The 24,317-nt window shown below is 38.0% G+C and overlaps 1 protein-coding gene across 2 annotated transcripts in view; it reads right to left on the reverse strand.

The window, feature by feature from the left end:
- si:dkeyp-14d3.1 (transmembrane protein 132C) overlaps positions 1 to 24,317 on the reverse strand; it is a 152,021-nt gene that overhangs the window by 121,098 nt on the left and 6,606 nt on the right. The window contains exon 2 of one of the 2 annotated variants that reach the window (XM_078952727.1): positions 5,636 to 6,521. In XM_078952727.1, the coding sequence (XP_078808853.1) occupies positions 5,636 to 6,521 (886 nt within the window). Of the gene's footprint in view, positions 1 to 5,635; positions 6,525 to 24,317 lie in introns of both variants that reach the window. The other variant, XM_011479419.4, reaches the window with a different exon arrangement.

Genomic DNA, 24,317 nt, shown 5'->3' on the forward strand with positions numbered 1-24,317 from the left:
TTGGGAGTTTAAACGAATCTTAAATCCTGCCTTTGGACTTCTGTACTGTAAAGCTATTGTCCTCCTAATCTGGAAAGTACTTTTTCTGATGAGAGCTCATCTGCCAGGCTTTCAGTGTGTGTTTTTTTAAATGTTTTTGTTAAGTTTCATTTTTTTTTTTTTGATTCTGCTGTTTTTCTTTGTGGCAAATTTTTATACCTTTAAAATTAAATGTATTATTATGTTTAGACTTCTCAATCCTGTTTTTTTGTTTGTTTTTCTGTTTAATCTATAAAGATCCACTCTTGACTCTTCCATCTAGTTTCATTTCCTGTCTGTTTTCACATTTTTTTTAATTAATTCTCACACCTGGGTTCAATTTTAGCAGTTTTCCTCTGTGTTGGCTGGTTTAATCAGTTTTTACTAAATCTTTGATTACTCAGTCTGAGTGCTTAATCCTAGTTGTTGTCATTAGTAAGGACTTTTCGTTTTTCTTTTTTTTTAGTTTAGTTGCATAGATTTTGTGCCCCGACAGTATGTTTGCACATTTCTAATGAGAGGACCTTTCCTCTTCATCTTGGAGGTCTCTGCTTTTGCTCGTCCTGCGCTTGTGTGTAGCTCCTCGTTTAGACATCATGGCAATGTCAGACTTGGACAGCCTCCCATGTGTGCAAAAAAAAATCTTTAAACACACTCTTGATTGATTTCCCAGACAGCGACTGCATTTACAAGCACATCAGCATAACCTACTATTGTATTTTTGCACTTAGATAAGCTCATGTAGGGAAAAAAAAACACATAAATATGTTTACAATATAGTTAGGTCACATTTAAATTAGGGTGTTAGAAATGTCATATGAATACTCTAACATAAAATATATTTATTTATATTTACCAAATGTGAGTAGACAATCCCCCAAAATGTTGTCATTCAATTAAATACTCATGTAAGAGGAAGAAAGTAACTGGTAACAACAAACCTCATAGTTCGTAAAAGTTTAATCCTATCGATTGTATACTCTGTAACCTAAATAAATTAACCAAAATAAAAGTACCGGTATGTCTAATACATTAGTAAACAGGAAGACATTTGCTGCTGTTAAAATAAGATAAGAACTAGATCATTGTTCAAACCTTTGTCTGCACAAAAAATCTAACGTTGAGTCTCTTATTTTAGAGCTTATGAGCTTTAAGAGAAAAACAAATGTTGTTTAACCTTGCCTTACATTTTAGCTTCCCACACATATTATATTTATAATCTTATTTTTGGTTTCTTGTCTTTTTCCTGAGATTTTAAAATTCTTCCACTCCCCTGAAATGTTAATGTTTCTTGCAAGCACGCTGTTGTCCACGCCATGGTTGTACAGTCAAAAACTGAATTATGCTGGTTAGATCTATAAGTATAAACTTTAAGTTGGTTGTTGGATGCTGCTATTTTATGCATTTATCTGCTAAAACTGATATTGTGCTGTTATTGTTGTGCATCTGTAGATTTAATGGTAAAAATGGCCATTGTAGTTGAAAACAGCCCATTATAGTTGAGTTACATTGCTGTTTTTTCCAGGTGAAAGTATACTGCATGTAAACAACTGCTCAGACAGCAGCTTTTACAAAAACGTACTTCATTTTTGGAAGGGTTTTATGTAAATGGAACTCAATGAATTGGTCTGGATGTATGCCTCATGGGTCTACTCAGTAGTTTCTGATGATCTTTTTTGCCTTCTTGGAACACTTGTGCGTGAATAAGTATTGTCAGCTGTGTAAATGTAAATGAAAATGCCACATACTGTATCACCATAACTAGTGTCATCTTTTAAAGATTATAAACTTGACTCAGACTTTACAGGTTTACAAGTCAAAATGGTGTGTTGATTGCAGTTCGCTGATGAAAAGAAGGCTGAAACTTTTCTGTGCAGCTAGGAAGGGCTCCTGGGTCTTTCTGAACACTAGAAAGTTTTATGTCCATCCACACACATCCATCCATCTCCTAAACCTGCCACAGTCACGGTCTGGGTAAGGGGGTTGCTGAAGCCACTACATCCTGGACAGTTCACCAGAGACACACAGAGAACAAATACCACACACCTACATTCATACCTACAGGAAGATCTGCAGTCACCAATTAACCCATGAAGCCCATTTCTTTGGACTGTGAGGAAGCCGGAGTGCCTGAAGGAAAGGCACAAACAGAAAATCCACGCAGAAAGTACCCAGTGCAGCCCAGACTTACATATGAGCCACTACAACTGATGTTTTCAACGTAAATGATACTTACATATAGATTACATAATACATGTTTTTATAGGATTTTTAAAGAGTTATTAATAATCAGCTGGGTTAGGGTTTTATGTAGTACCTTAACTTTATGTGACAATAGGGTGTTACACGGTTTTTGCAAGTTACTTTACTTTCCTGAAACCTAACTGGAAATTAAAATGTTCAGGTGACTTGTTTCATGCAACATTTATCTGCCTACATCAAATACATAACTTATTTTGTTTTAACATTAAAAGACTGTAAACAGCAAAAAACAACAACATGTGCAATAAAATGTAGTTCCTGCCATGTTAAACAAGATTCTGTTATAAGTTACACATTGTGAAAGCTTAATAGCGAAATGAAAAAACTCCTCTCTAAGTGTTTGGTAATTAATACATTAATTGAATATTTGTTTCTTTTTTTTCAGGCATAAGTATTATTGCCCTCTTGACTCTATATGTAAACATTTTCAACACGACAGTGACTGCACATTAAAAACAAATTTAAGTCCATTCTTATTATTGGGGTCAATTCAAAAGTTAGATGAAATCAGAAAATCACATTCTTTGTTACTGTAAGAATCCTCATGCTCTACATAGAGCAATAATCAAAACAATAAACTGAATCCTCCCTGCGTAAGATGACCGCAGACTTCAATAAAAAAAAATAGAACTTTTCAGGTCTGCAGTGACAGAAGCTATTAACACAGTGGAAGCCACATCAGAAGCTATCAAATTAAAAAGAAGCTTGTCAACACGGGCAACACCCAGGAAAGCACAACCTGCTGAGCTCCCACAAAGCACGAAATTGGCCAGATGATTGGTTATCAAAATTGTGAGAAATTAGCTTTCATTAATATCCATCACAGCATGAGGCTTTCAGCGTAATGCTTCAAACTAAGAAAAGTAAACTTGGTTGTCTTTTTATCTTTCTGTCCCCTTTTTCATCTGAGTGGAACCATACATGCATATTGTTCATCTATGTAGATGCAGAGTAAAACATATGACAAGAACATAAAATATGAAGGACTTGGCCTTTGATTGTCAGACATCATTGGCCAAAGAAACTAAAGCAGCATCAATTTTGTGTGACGATTTCCGCTCTTCCTGCACTGCCAAATGGTGCCTGAACCAGATGAGTGTATTGCACAGACGATATGATGCTGCAAATATAGAGATCAAAGTCATCTCCCGCGGGTGATTCAGGATCCCAACAAATGCACGTATGCGGACAGCCTTATCACCTAGGACCACACAGAGGCCTTTCCATATCTATCATTCTCAGAGGGCCGACCAACGCCTTCCACATGCAGCACTGCCAAATAAAATTACCGCAGGCATTGCCTCTACGGGCAGCCTGGCTTGTTCATTCCACTGATGAAACAAATCACTTTTCAGTTTGGCAAAACAAAAAGAAGTTTCCCATGCTTTATCATTGTAGGGCTGTTGAATACATGAAAGACAAGAATGGAGAATTCATTTGGCTTGTTGAAACTTCACAGGTATAAAAAACATGACTGCTTATAGGTTTCAGTGTTTTCATTTGTTAAAGACCCATTTCGATCATCTTACAAGATATTTTATATGTTATCAATGTGTTGTTTTCTATGACATAGTTTCTGCAGAGCGTCAGTAGTTCATTAGAAATTTGAGTTGGACAGTTGGTGCAGAGCAGGGGCGCTCATTGCTTCGATTATGATCGAAGGACCTGTGTGTAGATTGCGGTCGAACAAAAATAAATAAACAAAAATAAAACTATATTTAAAAAATAATCCGTCAACGCATAGGCCTCATCACCATTTGATTGGCACGCAGAACGGCAAAAAAAAAAACATTCTCTGATATTTATTTAGGCCAGGGACGGGCTGCGCGCCTCCTCGATCGAAAGCGAGATGTAGACACCCCGTCTGACTCAGCCGTCCGTCCTGCCACGGCGCCTGCTGCCTGTGATTTCCACTCGGGGATCCGACCCCACTCAGCCAGCAGTGTTGCTCAGAAGAATGCGCTTCTCGAGCCCTTCCCACAGACCAAGGGGCCACCATTAGCTCGGTCGTAGTTAAGCCAGCCGTGCTTTAGAAATTTCATGCCCCCCCATTACACGATTTACTGCAGAGCAATAAAACGCCGTATCTTTTCTAATTATGTATTACTATGAAAATAACATTGATTTACATGACAAAGCTATCTTCTCACAAAGGTTTTTGTACTCTTACTGTGTAGATTCTTAAGTTATTAGTACATAGACATAATATTTTTGAATGAACATGTATTACAACTTGTCATCTTTGAAGGTGAAAAAAGTGACTTTGGTGCATAATCCCAGACCTTGACTTATATATCCTTGTTCTGCAGGTCCTCCACTTTCACCGCACAAAGATTTGGGAACTTTTACTGGGTAGCTTTTTAATTATTAGTTCATAATATTCATTGACAATATTGAACATTGCCCGTGGATGTCTCAGAATGGAACGGAGCAGGGATCTTGTGGTCCACCCGTTGTATTTTCTACATACCAAATGCCAGCTTTCAAAACAGAATTTTTTCATCTCCTGATTCACAACGATTTGAATCAAGAAATACTCAGAAATCTATTTTTAGCTTAATTTTCGTTATATATGTCCTCCATCACGATAAAAATGCCTCAAAAGCATATTAAAAATATCAAAACATCACATTTTTCCTTGAAGTGGGTCTTTAAATGATCATTTTGTTGACCCCCTTGTGTTCAGCCTGTTTTGCTTCTGGCACAGATTGGTAAACTACTTTGACCTCTAAATTAAGCACCTTGGATAGTTAACAGGTATTCTGAACCAGCAAGATGAGCTTTAGTCATTACACTAATGGACAAGCGTTTTAATTTATGACATTGCTATTTGCGCTGCATGTTAATGATCTAAATCATAATGTCTCAGCTGTTCGTTTTGATTACAAGTCAGCAACAGCTCCACTGAGTTCAGCCATTTTCTGGATAACCCCGCACTTAAAGGAAATCAGTGTGCTTTGATACCTGACTAGGATTGCTTTGTCATGAGTGAACAAAAATATTCAGCCATAGGTAGTCGTTTAACACGCTTTTTTTATAAGAGTGGAACAATAGGCCATGATTCACTTTGGGTTGATGTACCTTTTTTTAAAGAACTCACTCATCGGCTCTTAGGAAACAGAAAAAAGATGTTAGTGAAAACACAACAGTTCTGAAAGGTGATAAAAGGAGCATGGCAGAAAGAATAACCAGTTAAAAACTGAAAAAATAGACATTAATTCTATAGCTGCTGGACATGTTTGCAGATTTCACTTAAATCTAGGAGTATAGATACAAAGACAAACATTGCAGTGTGTTTACCCTCCAAGTTTAAATTCACGTGAGACTTTTTGGTACAATATAGAGGTATTCCTACCTGAGAGTAAACATTTCCGCAGTGGAGTAGGCTGACATGGTAATAAAGGCAGACACTGTTTCCCTCTGTCTCATCGGTATGGAAGGCACCATGACCATGAAGTTATCATCCAACCTGTATTCAGCAAGAGGGGGCTCAGGCGGGTTCTGATACAGCTTCACCCCACCAATCCTTTTCAGTGGCGTGGAGGTGTAGGACCCAAACAGCCCCTCTTGACTTGAGCGGATGAAGCTGTCTCTTCTGGACTCCTCTGAGTGGCACTCTCCTGCCTCGATGGACTGCAGCATGTAGTAGAGCTCCACTGAAGTGCCTTCGGACACTTCCAAGCTCCTCTGGCGTCCTGGCACTACGCTGGGTGGGCTGAACCAGCTGGCCAGTGGCTCCAACTCAGCCACACACAGCCCCAGCAACCCTTTCAGCTGGCAATTGCCGCGCACCTCCTGGGTTTCATGGAAAGCAAACATGTGCACGCAGGGCAACTTGTCTGTGGCGCTGTAGTCATCCCAGTCCCTACCCCCTACGTAAAACAGCACCTGAACTTTAGGTTTGGCTAAATGAATCCTAGTATTCATGATATATGTCTGCACCTTCCAGTTAAAGGTAAACACTGAAGAGGCAGGAAATGTTCCTGGGCTCTGTAGTAGCTCCACCGGGATAGGCTGCTCCACAGAGAGGGGCCCATAGCTGGCATTCACTGAGGGGAAACTTCTGGCCTGGTAGATGAAGAACGATTCAGTTCGTGACGTCAGGCTAGAGTTCCTCATGAAGTCTTGATTGGCCTCTTTCAGGAAAAAGGCCAAGTCAGCATTGAACAGCTGGTAGTTGACAGGCAGGTATGTGGGAATGGAGGAATATCTCTGCAAACCACCCAAGACTCGACAGTCGGCTACTAAAAGACACAAAAGAAAAACAGGGGTTAGGAAAGATTTGTCAAAAGAAAAAAACAAACAAAAAAACACTCCATTCTCTATTTAGTCCTGTGCAGAGACACGGGGGCTGTTGGAGCCTATCCCAGCTACTTTGAGGCAAAGGCGGGTCATACCCTGAACAAGTTGTGAGCCCATCACAGGGTCACACACCCAAAGTCAAATTAAAGCCACCAATCAACATAATTGCTGACTGTGGAAAAAGGCTAAAACACCTGGTGAAAGAACCTGTGGGATTTGAACCAGAGCCTTGTTTGCTGAAAGGATACAGCACTAAGCACTACACCATGTACTAAATCAACAACTCAAAAGAGAGAGGGACCATTATGCAAGTTAGCAAGCAAAAGTTGTCTAACAAACGTCATGCAGTTAGGCTTCATTATGAAACGTTATGCTCATGTGACAAAATCTTTGAATAAAAAAATCCTTCAACTAATTGGTCATTTTAAAAATGTCAAACCAGCAAGTTCAAGGTACTGTCTAGTTCCACTCTACTGTGTCCATTCAAAGAAGTATTCTTTGTTGGGCATGAATCTAAAGATCTTAATGTTCATGTCAGAGCTGCTCCCAGCCACGTCAGTTCAAGGTTGCTACAAATTACATTAGAGAATTCTATCAGGGGCCGCACTCAGAAAGTGGTGTCATCATCATTTTCTCTTCATTTAAAGAAAGATGCTTTAGCAGTACACTTCCCAAACTCATTATTTTTTAAGGCAAGAGACTTCAAATGAGTATTTTTATACCCGAAGAGGTCTGCAAGACAGAAAATAATCATAAAGAAAATTTGGAATAAATAAAAATGACATAGCCAGGTAAAAAAATGACCTAAATCATAATGTTCTAACATTTAAAGACAAGTTTGTGTTCTCGCAACAGTACAGTACTTCTGTCTTATGCCATCATAATGTCTGATTGACTGCTTTGGGATGTTTTCTGACAACAACTAATATAAACACTTCACTTACTTTAGGAGGTAACTATAGGGTTGTGTGACGTGACTGTATAAATCAAAAGTAAAAATAAGGACACAGGACAACTCTTAGTTTATTACTTACAATAGATCTGCAATTTAAAATAATAATTTGAATCAATTAAATAATCAACTCCTAAATAGTCTGATCACTTCCTGTTTAAAACTCATTTTCCCTAATTGTGATGTTTAAAAAAAAGTTTGCAAAAGTTTTAAAAGTAATAGAACGTTTGAAACTGTTTTGATGGTAGGAATTTCAAAGTCAATTGGAAAAACAAAATTGGATTATTTCCACATATTCCATTTTTGTGTGTTTGTCAAAGATCACACTTCTCAGCCAATTTTCCAAAACGACTTGATGGGACCAGTATGTTGCAAAGACGGTTAACCCCCTTTTCAATTTGCAGGTATCCTAACAGTTTTATAACCCAGTTTCTTTCTTGTCATCTGTGGTCCCAGTGGTTAAGAAGACAGCTTTAATCACCATAAGAGTGAGCTCTGACCTTCTTCTCAAGATCAATCTGCTACATAATTACACTCCCAGAGCACACTCCCATCTTAATCTTAGCTGTAGTATTTCCCTCCATTGATCATTCTTGTAAATCAATGTCCAAACAAATCAGTCAACAATTTGTGATTAATGGTGTTCATCTTGACCCCGATACTGCTGTCCCACACCGGCACCTGCATACGGAGCAGGCCTCCATCTGAACCTCTTCAAATGAAGAGAACAGATTCTTCAATACAGAAATAAAATCAAGAGTTTCCCCAACAGCAACAAAAGTTGTTTTTAGTGTTTAAAATCTCATTAGACTTGTTTTTCTTTATTTTCCAAGCTGATTAAACCTTGGGCAATAATTTGAGGTCATATGAGTTTAGGAGAGAAAAAAAAAGGTCAAAACTCCAAATCTCAGCCTGGTCAAGGTTCTGCAGGAAATGCTGGAGCAAACCTGACCTGCATTGAGTGAAGGGATGCTCTATCAGCATCCATGATACACAGAGCATCCCCCCCTGTGCAATGTACCAATGCCTGGGAGTCAGAGCTGTTCCAGCAGAGTGTGTCCTCCAAAAATATTAAACAGTTGGAAGCTTTTTTTGTAGCCGGAGAAAACAACATAAACAGCTTAATTCAAAAAGGTCTATTTGAGACAAACACAAAAAGGTTTTGACTGAAACTAAACTAAAACTTGCTGATGAAAGAAAGATTTTCTGAAACTACTGAGCATAACAACCATTTCGGAGAAAGGCAGAGGCGCGTCTTGTGTACAAACAAAATCTGAAAAGGCAGTCACATCTAAAAGAAATGAAAAATTAGTCAAGTGGAAAGGGGGAAACAGAGGAGAAAATGGGAAATCCAGAACAAATGAAGACCATGGTATGTCTGTGCTTTAGTTTTCCCATCTTGCAAACAAAAAGAGCACAGACTAATCAGCAAGGACTTGTGTGAAAGGCTTTGTCTTATTCATCATACGCTTTGTTTCTAATTAAGAGTCAAATTAGCTTGCTTCAAAACTTGACTCCGTGCGTGTTCCTTTGCAGTTTAAACCTGTTTCGTGATCCCTTCACATAAATTAGATCAATTCTTGTTTTTTTAAACCTCCTTAAGATCGTTTGTCTGGATTCTAACACCAAATTTATCAGCTAGGAAATAAGTCAACGGAAACTTTGAAAAACTATTAGAATCAGCAACAACAACCCTGTGTTTTGGCCCATTTGAAATCAAAGAAGTCACAAAAACACTTTCAAAGTTGTTTTATTTTAAGCCAGCAAAAGACTTCAACAACCCACTCTTCAAACTTTACTGATTTTCTTTTTTTTATACCAGCACCTTTCCCCCAGTAGAGCATTTCTTTTAGGCACTCCAAATTAATTAAATGGTTTTCTTGGAACCTTGTCTTGTCATTTACACTGTCAGCAACCCGCCACCCTGTATCAATTTGAAAAGTACTGCAAATCTTATCTTTCAGCAGATAATTTCACAATCCTTCCAGTACAGGATAGTGTGTACAAGTGTTTACCATGAACCGCCCCCTCCTTTGCAGCTATAAGAGCTTTAACCCTTCTGGGAAGGCTTTCCACAAGGTTTGGGAATGTGTTTATGCTCATATTTTTGAGGTAAAACGCTGTTGATGGAAATTGCTCTGATTTATCCTGAAGGCGTTCCATCAGGTTGAGGTCAGGCTGGTCAATTTCTTTCTTGCTCTTTTTGTGCTCTAGTGTGTAGTCAAGTTGGAACAGGAGGAGGCCATCTTCAAACTCTTCCCAAAAAAATAATGGCATGGCATTCTCCAGAATATCTTGGTGTACTGAATATTTAGCCATTCCACTGGTGAGTTTTTGTCATTCTTTAATCAGTTCCATCGTAAGTTCTATTGTAAAACAGTTGACTGTGGACTAATTAGTAGCACCAAAATTTCCTGATTGCACTTTTTGCACATAAGGCATCACTTTACCACACTGGAATTCACTGAACTCTCGAGAGTGGCCTATTCTTTCACAGATGTTTGTAGAAGTAGACTGCATGTTGAGTTACATGATTTTTTACCCCTGTGGTTGCAGAAGTGATTGGAATACATTAATTCAATCACTGTTTTTGGCAACATAAGCTCAAATGTAAACAGTCTCCAGCTGTGCAGACCAAAGATAACTTCACATTCAGGACACAGTGTTTGGAAAAGTAAGAATGCCAGGGCTTTAAGAGCAATTTTTGTCACCAATATTTATTTGTAAGAGCAGAATTGTGACATTTGCCACATGTTAGGAGCAAAACTGTTAAAATTGACTTATGACTAATCAAGTAAAAGTCATATTGCACAACTTAGAGCTAAAATTAGACATGAAATTAGCTTGGGTATGATTGTGCAGTTCAAATTTTCACATTTGCCTGTGGTGTGAGCATAGACATATCCAATAGTCAGGAATCATGGGACCATTTTCAGTCTTGGTTTAAACATCCAACTCCAACCCACTGACAACCTTTGACATGGAAAACACTACACAGGTGACAAATTCTCATATCAGGAAAAAGTGGTCAAAAAATTGTAGTGCAGCAATGAAATTGAGGCCACGTCAAATCTGCACTTTACCAAAGGTAAAAACAAGCTACTAGATGGCATGACCTTTCACTGGCGTGTTAACAACTCTGTAACACTGGAGATGTCACAGATGACACCTAAATAACACACGCTTGTTGACCGATCGTAACTCTTTGACCATTTCGCTATCAACGTTATTAGGCTAATTCTGATGCGAAAAAAGCGTTGATTGTGTAAACACTTCAGTACTGTGGAGTGTTGCATATCAGTGCAAGGCTGCTCTTTTCTGCACCAGAATCCATTGGAATAATGTTAATTGTGTAAACAATTAAAGAGTTATGGTGGTCGAAAGAATCTAAACTTTGGAGATAAAGCTCTGGTGTTAAAGGTTTAAGTGGTTAACTGTAAAGGATTTACAACATAAAATGTTGCAGCATGAACTCTATTAAGAAGTATAAATATGCAGAAATGTAAAAAGAGTTTGCAAAGGGGGTCACATGCGATATACTGTCTGACACCTTGTAGTCAATTCTTATTTTAAATGAAGCAAGGTTTAACAATAAAGGAAGTTGCTTGTAGAAACTCCACTCTGAAAACGTATTATCTTTATAAGTCTGACTTTAAAAATAAACCTTAATTAGAATCATATTGTTTAAACCTTCATGTTTAAATTAAAAGTTTTAATTCCTTAGTTGATGATAAAAAAATGACTTTAAGCTGCCAGAAATACAAAACGACTAAAACAAATGTTAGCATCACTTGTCAAACACAAATTCTGTGTGACTGAATTTTTTTCTCATCAAGAACGGAATAGTTTCTCCTTTATTTCAAATTTTTACAGTTAAAGCAAAGGGTAGAGCAGAGTTGTTTGTTGATTAGATCTTAGCTGTTGCAGCATTTGTGAAATACAGTGGTTACGTCCATTAGTTGGTTATTGTTAAAGTGGCATCATTACATCTCCTTGTGTTGGACATGAGAAGTAAACACTCTAAGGAAGGCATGTTTATCTGCTCATCTGTCAACTCTTTCCATCCTTGCATCATGAAGCATTACCGCTAAAAAGCAGAACCTGTGAGATTCATCCAGATGTTTCAATAAGGCTCTGACTTTTAATCCTCTACCAAAATGCAGTTGACATCAAGTTTTTGTTTTTTTCTCTCCAGAAAATGGTTGTACACCTTATAACCTGGAGAGCTTCAAATAAGTGTTAACTCTGGTTGTGCTTACTGATGTCGAAACATTTTTTTAAATTTTTGCCTGGGTGCAATTGTGAATATGCTAATATGGCTAATGTGGCTAATGTGTACTTGTGTCGGTCTGTGTATTTGTTTTACACAATACTAACAAGGTTGTGAGGTAGAGTAGTCAAACATTTGTTTTAGTGGTATCAGTCTATTTTTACATGTTGCAGTTAAGATTATTGTAAATACGGTTACACAGCTGACGTGTAACAGTGTAGGACTTTTTTATGTGTAACTGACAAGGGTGGAAGTTAGCATAGTCACACTCACATTTGTTTTAGCGGTACTGGTGTGTTTATTTGTTATTGTGAATGGAAATGTGGCTAACGTGTAGCATGTGAACACAGTTAATAAAGTCTGACTGACTGATGGACCTATCTCTGACTCTTTTGTCTCACTTATTACGGCTTAAGATTTGGTGCGTCTTGTATATGACAAAGCTTTGAAAATAGTCATTCACTGATGGTGCGCCTAATAATCTGTGGGGGCTGTAAGCTAGCAGGAGAGCACACAAAAAAGGGATGATGGGAAATGTGGGGGGGCTAACTCCGTGCCAACGGTCCCATCCACAACTCAGAGGCAAATTTCTGAAGAATTAGTGCCGCTCTGCAGAAATGACACAGGTTTTGTGATTTTTACTAAAAACTGCATAATGATAATTAAAACACCACTGGGAACGCCTTTTACAATAGATTAAATGATGATTGGAGATGAATTTTAACCATCAAGCTTAAAAAAAAAAAAAAAAAAATACAGAAGATGAAGCTTAAAACAGCTGGCGCCTGTGTGAATCCTCGCTTGGTGTCTCCTGCAGATCAGGTTCACATTTCACCTTTCATTTGCGGTTCAAGAATTGGTGCAGACACCTAACACAAGACGTATCCGTCTGATAAAATCAGCCTGGGACTTAACAAGCTCAGACTTCGGTTGTGGCCATAACACAGCCCAGTGGACCACAATCTATGAGCCGCCCCAGATAAATTGATTTGGAATCTCTGTCAGTGCTAGTTTATTTTCTGTGTAATCTGGTTTCTGAGACTGCATGCATGCATGCTGTATGTAACAGACTCACAAAAATGTTTTGTTTCCAACTGGGTGTCAATTACAGACATGTGATGTCGTTCTTGCATATTCAAGTTAAGCTTTTTTTTGTTTCTTATAATACGGGTATGCAGAAGTAGACGAGAGTGGGGCAGGGACTAGATATGTGTTGACAAGTGTGATGCACATCCGTTCTATTTTACCTCGGCTGGTAGAGGCAAAGGGGTAAATTAGCACTCAGAACAAGGACTCCAGCAAAGAAGAGGCCAAGCTCAACGCTGCTGAATGACATTTCCCTTGGTGGGTCTCTTAAAATGCAAATCTAAGCTGACAATTTAAAGAACACGGTACCCAAAAATGTACATTAAGATTTTTTTCATTGATGATATTTTAACGCAACAAATCAAAGTGAAAAGACAACAGAGGAGTGCCTTTTGTCAAGGTTTACAATCATTCTTTGACCTTTCTTTTGGTGCCAAATTCCTTTCTTTGTCATGAATACCAAACAGGACAGTCTGAAACTTTAGGAATAAAAAACAAAGCTTTTTTATTCCACCAAATCCCCATCCCCCCATCCTTTTTCTCCCTATGTTCAATTAATAAAAGCCATCGAATTTGTGACCACGTGTCAAGAATAATAAATACAATATTTCCTTCAAGGATCATTTGCAGATGATTTACGATTTTGAGCCACAAAGAAATTCAAGAAAGAAGGAATGGGAGAAGAATCAATACACAACACAGTACGGTATTACTTCATGTCAGGGTCCATAGGGAAGAAATCATTCAGGCAGATAGAGGTCTGTGGAGCTGACGGAGACGCGCAGTCACAGTGCAGTCTAAAAATCTCTGTAGGGCACATGCTGTGCAGGTTAGTCGTTTTTCTGTCTTTGACATGAGCAGAATTAAATGGAACATAAATGCTTCTGATTAAAGGTCAGTTGAATTTGCTGTTTGTGTGTGTGTGTGTGTGTGTGTGTGTGGGAAGCCTATGGAGGGAGCAGCTGGGGATGTTTGTTTCCACCCGTCTAATGGATGGCCACATTTAAGACGATAAGAGCTAATAAAGAGTAATGGACCTGCGCTTTCATTGGGGGAGCAGAAAGCTAGTTTGAGTTCATGAGAGAAAGCATCATCTCAGGGATTAAAGAGCATCGACTGATAAAGAGTAAACACCATGATGCCGCGCCGCTGGCCTGATTTGGTAAAGTCGCGGATAGAAAAGACGACCCCAAATAAGGGACTGCTGTCAGTGGCTTGGGAATGTCACTGGGGATGCCATTAAGGGAGGCTGAGAAAGGCCCCCAGGTGCTGCAGGGAGGTCTGATATGTCTGCTGCGACGTTATCACAGCAGGAGACTACAGGCTGAACTCTGGGCATCCTGCGAGCGGTGAACAACACCTCCTTTGTGCCATCTAGGTTGTATGGCTTAGGAGGAAAGGGGGCCGAGAGCTTTTGGCCTCCGTTGGTGCACCAAACAAACGCTCATCTGTGTGTCAATCGGTATTCCCGAATCCCCTCCAGACTCGTTTGAAACATAAACCGGAGTCTTTAATGAATCTTTTCCTGCCACGCTGACTTTTATTGCAGAACAACATCGTAAATCAACCTAAATACAGAAGTGTTCACAGAGTAGAGTTGCTCAGAGTCTTTGTGGATGTTTGGCCCATCATGACCTGAAGCTTGGCTTAAAAAAAAAACCTGAAGGGGGGCAAACTGTCAAAAACAATAATTTCATGTTTTACTATTTCGTTTTCATTTCTGGAAATTACTTTTGTTTTCTGAAATGTGTTTTTTTTTCTTTTTTTATGGAAACCAGAAAATGCAGATATCATGGAACATCGCTGATTGGATGATGACATTTGTTTATCATTTCAGCTGAAAGCCGAAACCTTTTTCGGTTTCTTGTTTTGTTGCATTTTTTTAACATTTCATTTTGACTTCTGGAAATGAATTTTGTTTCCTGAAATGTTTCACTTTTCTTGGGTTCCTAAAGAAACGATAAAGATAAAAGAGCCCTTTAAACTTGATGCTTTTTCTTTTTGAGCTATATTATGAAAAGGAATAATATATATTAAATGAGAATAAGGGTTTGAATTAGGAGTTGCCATATGATCTGTACATGATTTGTACATGTGATTATGTCTGTTTAGTTTCAGGACGGATGCTCTTTCTAGCCCAACCATCTGCATTTAATCACTCAAGTGACCCCATGTGATTGCAGTTCTTCATTGTTCAAAGAGTGCAGTCCTAAAGAACCGATAAAGATAGTTGAAAAAAATCATTTCGGTCTCTTTGAGAAGTTAAAAAATGGTTGTGTTTCAATTCCAAACTTATTATCAAGATAAAAAAAAAATACAGATTAGTGAGGTCCAAGCCACATCTGTTCTCATCATCTGAGAGAGCCTGATGACATGACTGGATCACATCAACATGGAAACATAAAGAAATGCAAAAAGAAAAAAAATTCTGATGAGAAATTAAAGAAGGAGTCACAATTGTTGGACAAATTTGTTGTTTCATCCAAAGCTGAACTCTCAGTGAACCTTTCTGCAGAAAAAAATAACTGCTTTTTTAATAGAAAATTATTTTTTGTGGAAATTGTAGCAAAACACTTAAACATCCAAGTATCTTACAATTACAACCTCTGGCTTTAAAGTGCTCTTACCAATGCTGAATTTGTGAAGAAGGTTGTGCAAAAAAATTCTTGAAATAAAAATATTACCTGTTTTCACGTTTATTTTTTGGGAAATTAATTTTGAATTACTTTTTTTTAAAGCTTTTACATTTCTGATTACTTAGGGATGCAGAAAAACATCAAAAGTGAGTTTTTTTAATCTATTTTTTATAAAGACAAATGAGACTTTCAATGATGACAAAACATCTGTAAAACGTAAGAATAGATGACAAGTTAAATAGGAATTGCATAAAATGTGCCTTTTCTCCCACAAGATTCTAGAAGATATTATGGGACGAATATGTTCTCATTTGAATGACTTATTAAACATGCTATGAAAGTAAAATAGCTTAAAAAAATGCTTGGGCATAATTTGTTCAAATAAATTCCTGGACTGCTTTGAACCATCTGTGTTGGCACATTTTTAGTGCTGGTGTGAACTGAACTCATCTGAGATCTGACGTTTGGCAGACAAACAACATAAGCTGCATCTGAATATTACAGTACAAATGAATCTTAAGCTGAGAGTGTTTGCTACATTGCCACTGAAAAAAAAAAGAAAAGCGTACGTGTTATATTTTTGTGTTTCTCCTTATTATCTCAGCCATAATAGTAGTGCGGGCTCATGTTGCACGCTGCTAACCTGCTGTGTTTCTGACATTTCACCTGTAAAAATACAGGTCAAGGTCCTTCTGTTTATTTGTCTCTGTCCCTCAAATTCTGCAACCACAAAGAGCAACTAAGAACAACAAAAAAGATTTATATTTGTGCATTTCACAAACCAAAATGTAAACATGTTTTTATGTTCATTCACTCCTAAAATTTCAGCTCTTTGCATCGCATTGATGTACTAGTAAAGACATAAAACAAGGTCAGAGATAGATTTTTATGACAATGTTAATCCTTAGGCTCTGGAAAAAAAAAATCACATTCTGCTTCTCTTTATAGAAAAAGGGGCCATTCCCCTATGCAGGCTCATTCCCTTCTGAAAAGAGCTTTTATTGCAGCTCCAGATGGACTAGCTTTAAAGCTGTAGTGTAAAACCTAAACCTGTCTGAATAGGAAGTAACTCCACAAACAAATTGCTCTATTTTGACCCAGAGAGTGAGCGCCATTAGAGCAAGAGGCGAGAAATGTTTCCATGTTTGACTGAATCCGAAGGAAAAGCAACAAAATCTGTGTGTTAAAAAAGAAAGCTTCGCTACCAGCAACGTGGAGTGTATTTTCTTCTAGACTACAGGATTATGCACAAGCTAGCAACCGCTCATGAGGCTTTCTTATGCTTTACTTGATTACGGTTTCATTTTTTGGATGAAATTTGCAGTCAAATCAAACACACAGTGTGCTATCTTAGATGACCCCACCCTTACATTGACGTGTTCTCCCTACCATGACAAAGGTGGATAAAGCTGGAAAGATTTCATGTAATCCATGGACACCAGTGAAGATCACAAATCATTGAAAAAAAAAGGTTCAGCGCACTGTCTAGTGGGTCTAGATGACCCAACTCCCAATGTTAAAGTGCCTAGGATAGCGCAAGGGTTACGAACAACAAAAAACCTACAAGTAATTAGGTAATTCCTTGGGTTCCTTAGTTCATCCTAGCCTCAGACTTTTTGGCGGTGCTTTTTCATAAATTATTGGGTATGTTTTCCACCATCAGCTGTCTCATGTAACTTGGCTTACTAAGTGTCACGTAAACCTGGTTTTGAGACGAAGCCATTGTGGGTAGCGGATTAGGAAAACCTGTTTTTCTGGGATGCATTTCTGCCTTTCTCTACGTCACATTTGCGTCACCTTGGATTAAGCTTCCACTCCGATTATCTTTTTATCTATTGTAAAAGTTTTCCCAGTCGTATTTTAATGATGTTTATGCTGTTTTTACCAAAAACCTGTGTCGTTTTCTAGGACGTAGTTTCGGCAAAGTGGCAGTAGTTTATTAGAAATTCACCTCTAAATTGTGGGCAGAACTGGTGTAAGCCCTCCCCATTTCCCATCATCCACCTGTTTACATGCCCTAAGCTTGCTTACAGCCCCTACATCCAAGCTAACATTACTGGTGCAACAAAAATGGCAAGCATTATTAAAGCTATACAGTTTTGAGCCAGATGTCCGCTCAGATGAGGAAAACATGGATCTATTTGTGTGCAAGCGGATGCATCAGAATGAAGCGGAACAGGGAGCTTGTGGCCTGCCGATTGTAGCACCTACGTCCCAGTTACAAGCTCTTTCAAACTGCCTGTTTTTAGCTGCTCCTGATTTCCAACTATTTGAATAAGAAAATACTCAGAAATTGAATTTTTAGTTCAATTTTGTTAAATATCCCTTCCATCATTAAAAAAATGCACAAGTGTAAAGAAACATGCTACTTGTGAGCAGTTCTTACTCATCTCCAGATCCTCCAAAATGCTGCAGCAAAGCTTTTATTGTAACAGGAAGTAACATTACATCAATTTGATCCTTCCTATACACTAAAATTTAGAATTGATTTTATTCTAGATTTTTTTAAAGCCTTGAATGGAAAAGCCCCTTAGTGCATAATTCTTCGGTTTACACTTTTCAGTCCTTAAAAAGAATTACCTATTTGTTTTGAAAATATATTTTAAAACCCAAGGAGACAGATGCTTTCAGACAGGAATAGAAAGACACTCTTGTCCCTGACTGATATAAAAAAAACAAAAAACAGCAGAAGACACTTTTTTGAAAGTTTATTCTTTATCCCTTATTCTGTTTTTTTTTTTGTTTGTTTTTTTATTTATTCACTTACTGAAAGGCTTCTGATCTTGACCTTTGTGAGGAGTGCTACAGGTTTCCCTAAAGTTTAGATGTAAAACAAGGTGAAAGAATAATAATTAAAAAAAATGTATTGCCTCACACATAAAGGTCCCGCTAACTGGTTCTTTTAAAACATGTCTGTTTAATAGGGGTGAATCAGTCATTTACTGTGTAATTCAAGGCCTTGTGTTCAATAAAAAAAACTGGTTACAAATCACACACATTTTTTATGAAATCACGGCTGTGTGTACAGACTACAGGGTCTCTGAACAAGAGGTTACACTGACAAGTATTATCCTTTTGTCTTTACTTAAATTTCAATAGATCATAATGGATCAATAATTCATCCTAAATTTCTTAATACCCGTTTTTTTAAACGTATTTTAACGTTTTGAACTAAATTACAAAAACAAAACTACGCTTTTTGATATTTTATTTTAAGAAGATGCTCCTACATTTGTCCAATCCAACTAGATAACCAGTAATAAATAGTTGAGTCAAGGTAAAAGGCACATTTCAAAGGTGTCCTGTTCAAAAATTAACTGAATCAAACATTTTCATGAGATAAAACAGACCAAATTTGCTTTTATGTCCTTCAAGAAATCAAAATGTAACCTTATTTACTTAAGTTTTGTTTCTTTTAAACAACAGGTTTAAATTTTTCATTCACCAAAAAAACATTTTTATTGACACATTTTTAGTTTTTTTTTGTTTTTTCAGTCAAGTTTCTTTTCCTTTAGAAAACTGGGGTTTGATGTGTTGCTATCAAACCATTTTAATCATTACCACCTGAAATATCTAACTGGAAATAAAGAAAAACAAAACTAAAAAGATCCACCTCAATCAATTCTTGACATAGGAAATGCATTAAAGGCCTTCATGAATGCTCAGCCATTAGTGGAGAAGTGTAAATAATCAAGTGAAGGACTGTGTCATCTTCAATTCCTTATCAACTTTGTGGGTTACTTCTCCTGGGTCACTGAGCCTTCTCCAGAAAGCTGAGGTTACAGTTCTTCCAGAGCTGAAGCGAAGGTTTTCCACATATGCCTCCTCTCATATATCAGGCGCAGTAATGCTAAAACATGCAACATCATGCAAAAGCATTTTTGAAAAGAATAAGGCTGCGACAGTCTGACCTCCAAGAGCACGCCCTAAATAAAACAGTGGCATTGTGAGGCGGCTGGCTCTCTGTTCTCCACACTGGGGATTCAAAAATTGCAATTCAGAGCATCTGAACTTTAACTTAAACTGATTTGATTTCTTACAGATGCAGCCTGCTGCAAAGCCCTTGAGAAAACCAAAAAATACATGTTCTTTTGAGGAGTTTTTTGCCTTTGATTTCTTCCACGCTATATAACTGAGTGCAGCTGGACGTCAGCAAGAAAGAAATTCTGGGTTAATTAGCTTTCAGATAAATGGCACATATCCATGTCCACTATCATTAAAATCTACTATTGATCCACATTGCTCTCAAAAAAAAAAAGGCCAACGTGGACTGACTACAAATGAATCAGACCCTCCTTTTTTTAAATAGCTGTTTGCTCTGAAACTCTGTTCAAATTGAATTATTTAAGATTTTTTCAAAGAACCCAATTAAACATCTGTCTGAGCAGGTTCATTGTTTTCTTTTTTCTATAATTGTGTGATTTTTATGCAGGCAAGAACGTCCTTTGAATCAGCAATTCAGCAGATAATAGGAGGCATGTAGGAGAATCTCTAACCAGGGGCTGTGCTGTATAAATATGCGCACTTGGTTTGGTCATAACACTGCCATTAATTTGATTAAACTCTGCTTCCCTGCTCGGGTGCTGGTGCTTTGCGCATCTTTGGCACAAAGCACAGTAAAGTTATTTTTTCTCCTTCTTTTAATGACAAAGAGATAGAGCAAATATAAATCCTGAGTTCACTTCCCACATCTGTCTGTGAAATTGTGTACGACTCCAGATTCCTTATCAAATAATTGATAGAATTCTCCTATATATGTATTAAACTCTCAAGTGCCTTGTATGACTTTGTGCGATAGCGTAGATTTACTTTTGTTTTGGCCTTCTTAGTGCTTGCCTCAGAGCTGTGCTCGTTCCCGCAGAGTCACATCGCAGACACATACAGAGATTCTTCACTTCTCATTTATCTTCATTCATGGGAGGCTTCTATCTCAAAGATCAACCAAACTCTCCCTGCTGGTCAGCTCCCAATATTTTTTCAGGCAGATTTCTCATTTGAGGAAAGGTTGGCTTGTTGGCATGCAGGTCAGCTCCTGAATATTACCCTCGAATGACCAACATTGACTTCCATCAATGAAAAGGCCAGCTGAGTACAAAATCTGACGGCTCGGCTGTTTTAGATCTCCTTTCATAATTATAGAGCTGGACTTTTTTTAAACACCTTCTTTCTTGTGTTTTTTTTTTTTTTTTGACCAGATTGTAAAAAACAAGTACTGGGGCAAAGCACAAAACTACAGAAGCCTAGTTTTGCTGTGGAGCAGGAGTGTCTCTACTTTGAGCTCCTCTTGGTCTGTTATGCTACGTCCACACCGGGCATGTGATGCCTAAATGCTTGTTCTTTAATTCGCTTTTAGCATATGGTGCTCGTGCTGGATTGTTGCTACCCGATACAGGCGCATGTACCATACAGTTGGAAGAGGCTTGGTGCAAATCTGGTGAATCTTGTTCCAGGTTTTTAATTTCACAGCTCTATTCCGATTTTGAAAGACTTTTTGTCATTTAATTCCAGCCAGGCCCAACTCTCTTTTCCACTTTTTGCAGATGATTTTATCCTATTGGCTTCTTTGAATCAGGACCTTTAAAGTGCTCTGGGGAAGTTCATCAGGGCCGAGTATGAAGTGGCTGGAATAAGAACTAGCACCTCCAAGTCTGAGGCTGTGATTCTCAACAAGAAATTAATGTGTAGTTAAGTAAAAAGAGGAAATAGTTCATGTGTCATCTTTATGAAGCTGATCTGGGTTCTTAATGATCTGCTGTCCACGAGAACTGCAATGAACTCCTGAGTGGCGTTTATACTTTTCAAACAACGACATCCTGCTCATTGACTTGCTGCAACTGTGAACGCACTGAGGAAGAGGAGGGTGGTGTGTTTATACATTGAGCAGAGGCAGGGAATACAGAGACGGAAAAAAGAATTGTATTCTATAGTGTAGTGCAACAAATTAATTATATATTAGCTGTTTTGTTAGCGACCGACACATAACAGTTTTTTTTTTCAGTCTGCCATTCTTTTTCCTGTAGCCATAAATAAAAAGGGCTGTGCTTTTTTCTAAAACATAAAAAAAACTCGTAAAGCAGGAGTGTACACAGTCTAAACAATAAATAACTCATCTTTTACTGGAAAAAAATATGTACATGGCGAGCCTTAATTTAATCATCTCACTCCAGAATAAAGGCAAATATTGCATGTGGAGACTTATAAAATGCAAAGGAAAATGCGGCAATTGCTGTGACAAAGAAGAATCTCATAGAGTGGGCGGAACACAATGCGTTTAACCCCTCCCAAGTTGAGCACACCTCGGTCTGCACACTGCAGCCAAGGGTAGTTGTGTGTTGTTGTGTGTCTCTGCAATGGACAGGCGACCTGCTCAGGGTGTTCCCCGCCTACCCCCAACAGTAGCTGGGAGAGGCTCCAGCAACGCTGGGATCTATAACAGGGTTAAGTGAATTTAGAATATGGATGGCGCTATTATTAAGCAAACAAGGAGACAAACAAATACTGAAATACTGCAGAAATTGGTGTTGGAAAAGCATTTCAAAGCAAACAATTAGCAGTTGCATAGGTTGCAAGCTTCCAAAAAATTTTCCATATATATATTTCTTCCAGATGCTCAATATAAAACACTCTAAAACAGATATTCCAGATTACAATAGAACACATATGAGTGCCAAAAACAGGAAAAAACAGCCTAGTGCTTTTCCTCTTTTTCATTTTTGCAGGTTTTCACAGCCAATCTCTACTTGGCATCTGCAACTGAGGATGGAGCACTGATTACATCGTTTTGAGGCACAGCTCTTGCCATACTCCCAACACTTCTAATTACAGAGCCTTCACAACAGTCCTCAAAGTTCAGCAAGAAGGCACAAAAACAACTTTAAACATGACAACAAGCTGTAGTCAAAAGCATCCCAGCAATGAGGCTCAGAAGCTCTCACTTAGAGCTGGCACATTTCTCAAGCATGTTGTAAAAAATTACCAATCAAATCCAGGCAGTTCTAAACCTTTTCTTAATTTTGTAAACAGATAAGGATTGACTCTGACATTTTTTTATTTTTTGTATCAGATGCACTTTGGTTAGTTTTGGAATCTGCATAGCTTTTCGAAGATGTAATAATTTGATATTATGTGGGGGTCAAAAATAAAATGCAAATTTATTCTTTTAGATCTTAAACTCAGTAACGCATAAAAGTGTCTGTTAATGTGCTAACTAATAATTAAATAATGCTTAATTATGCATTAAGTAACATTAATAAAGGGACCTTTTTATAAAATGTTACTGAATAGGGTTAAGTAAAATATATTAAAAACAGTAAATCTTTAAAAAAAAAAGGATGCGAGGCTTTACAGATAGTTTATGCTGATGTCAACCTGGTGTGACATTTATCAATTGCCATTTAAGCAGGCCAGCATTTCCTTATTAGCAGTACACAAAAAACCCAGGGATGGATGACAGGTCAGATTTCTCCTGTGGATACTTGGTTGTGAACTCCAGAATAAATTCTGGTTCTGTTTATCTGACATTTTTGATAAGAAGCCAGAAAGCTCTCAACTGGTGCATATCATTATGAACATTTTTACTACATTTGCATTTGTTGATATGCTATATGCTCACTAATGCTTCTGACCTGCTGTTAAGGACCAGACGAACCGTCTAGTTTTCAACTTGTAAGTTCTATTAACATCTGAACAAATTTAGGGAAATATTTCAGCTTGGGTCAAACAACGCCACCATCCATGAAGCCTCACAGGGCTCATAAATTGGCGATAAAGCCCATCAAAATTCAGAGTATGAGGACAAGACAGCAGTCAGTCTCCCATTAGCACCCATGTGTAGTTTTATTCCCAATTTAAATGAAAGAGTAAAAGTTTTTCTGAGGCTAATCCTTCGTTATCATCAGGGTCATTCCGCCTCAGCTTGTGGTAGCTCTTTCCAATTTGTGTGAAATTGAGGGCCCCTGGGTTAAAGGAAGAATCTGCTTGCGCTGATAGTGACTTTGAGCAGACTGTTGCTGGATGAGCTGAACAGACAGCACTGCCACTTCTGGCCAGGATGACACCACAGGACCATTGACTCAATGTTGCCACACTGTGTGTGTTTTGACTGGACATTTCTAATCCTCTCTAGTCATCAGCTCAGTCTGCTGTCAGGAGAGAAACAAAGCAGTGTGAACGCTGCCTGCTGCCAAACACTGAGGACTGAGGCCTTCTGGACAGCAAGGGCAAAATGGCAACAGGAAAATTGCCTTTTTTTATTTATTTATTTTTTTGGGGGGGGTCCCCTTCTTGAGGACAAATAAATATTAGGTCAGTGTATTCCATGCCCACAGAAGGAATTCTGTGCCTTTTTCAAAATAAACACAGTCATGCAGACTCTGTGAAGTCACTCAAGGGACTTCATTAGGAGACAACCACTCCTGCCAGACTAAATTGAGCACTGATTGTACTCCGAGGTGGCCGTTTGGTTCACGCTGATTAGAGACCAGTGATTGTTTAGTCTGATTGGAGACAGGCTTACCCTAGGATCCCAATTACACAGTGTCACTAGTCACTGGTCAAAGGCTATGTAAGAACAGCTTGTATTAGAGTCAGTTTAGTTTAGTTAATAACAACATGAATATTCTGTAAAGATGTTTTTTTTTAGATCCTGTTCAAAATCAAAGCAACAAACAACTACAGGTTCCTAAAAAGGAAAATGTAATTTCCCACTTCGATCATCTTTTGACCTATTCCAAAAGCATACACATTATAATTTTGCGATTTTTAGCCAAAATCTAAAAACCGCTGTCGTTTT

The sequence above is a fragment of the Oryzias latipes genome, chromosome 9 (assembly GCF_053564925.1).
Source record: "Oryzias latipes strain Hd-rR chromosome 9, Olatipes_Hd-rR_3.1".
In the NCBI taxonomy this organism is placed as follows: domain Eukaryota; kingdom Metazoa; phylum Chordata; class Actinopteri; order Beloniformes; family Adrianichthyidae; genus Oryzias; species Oryzias latipes.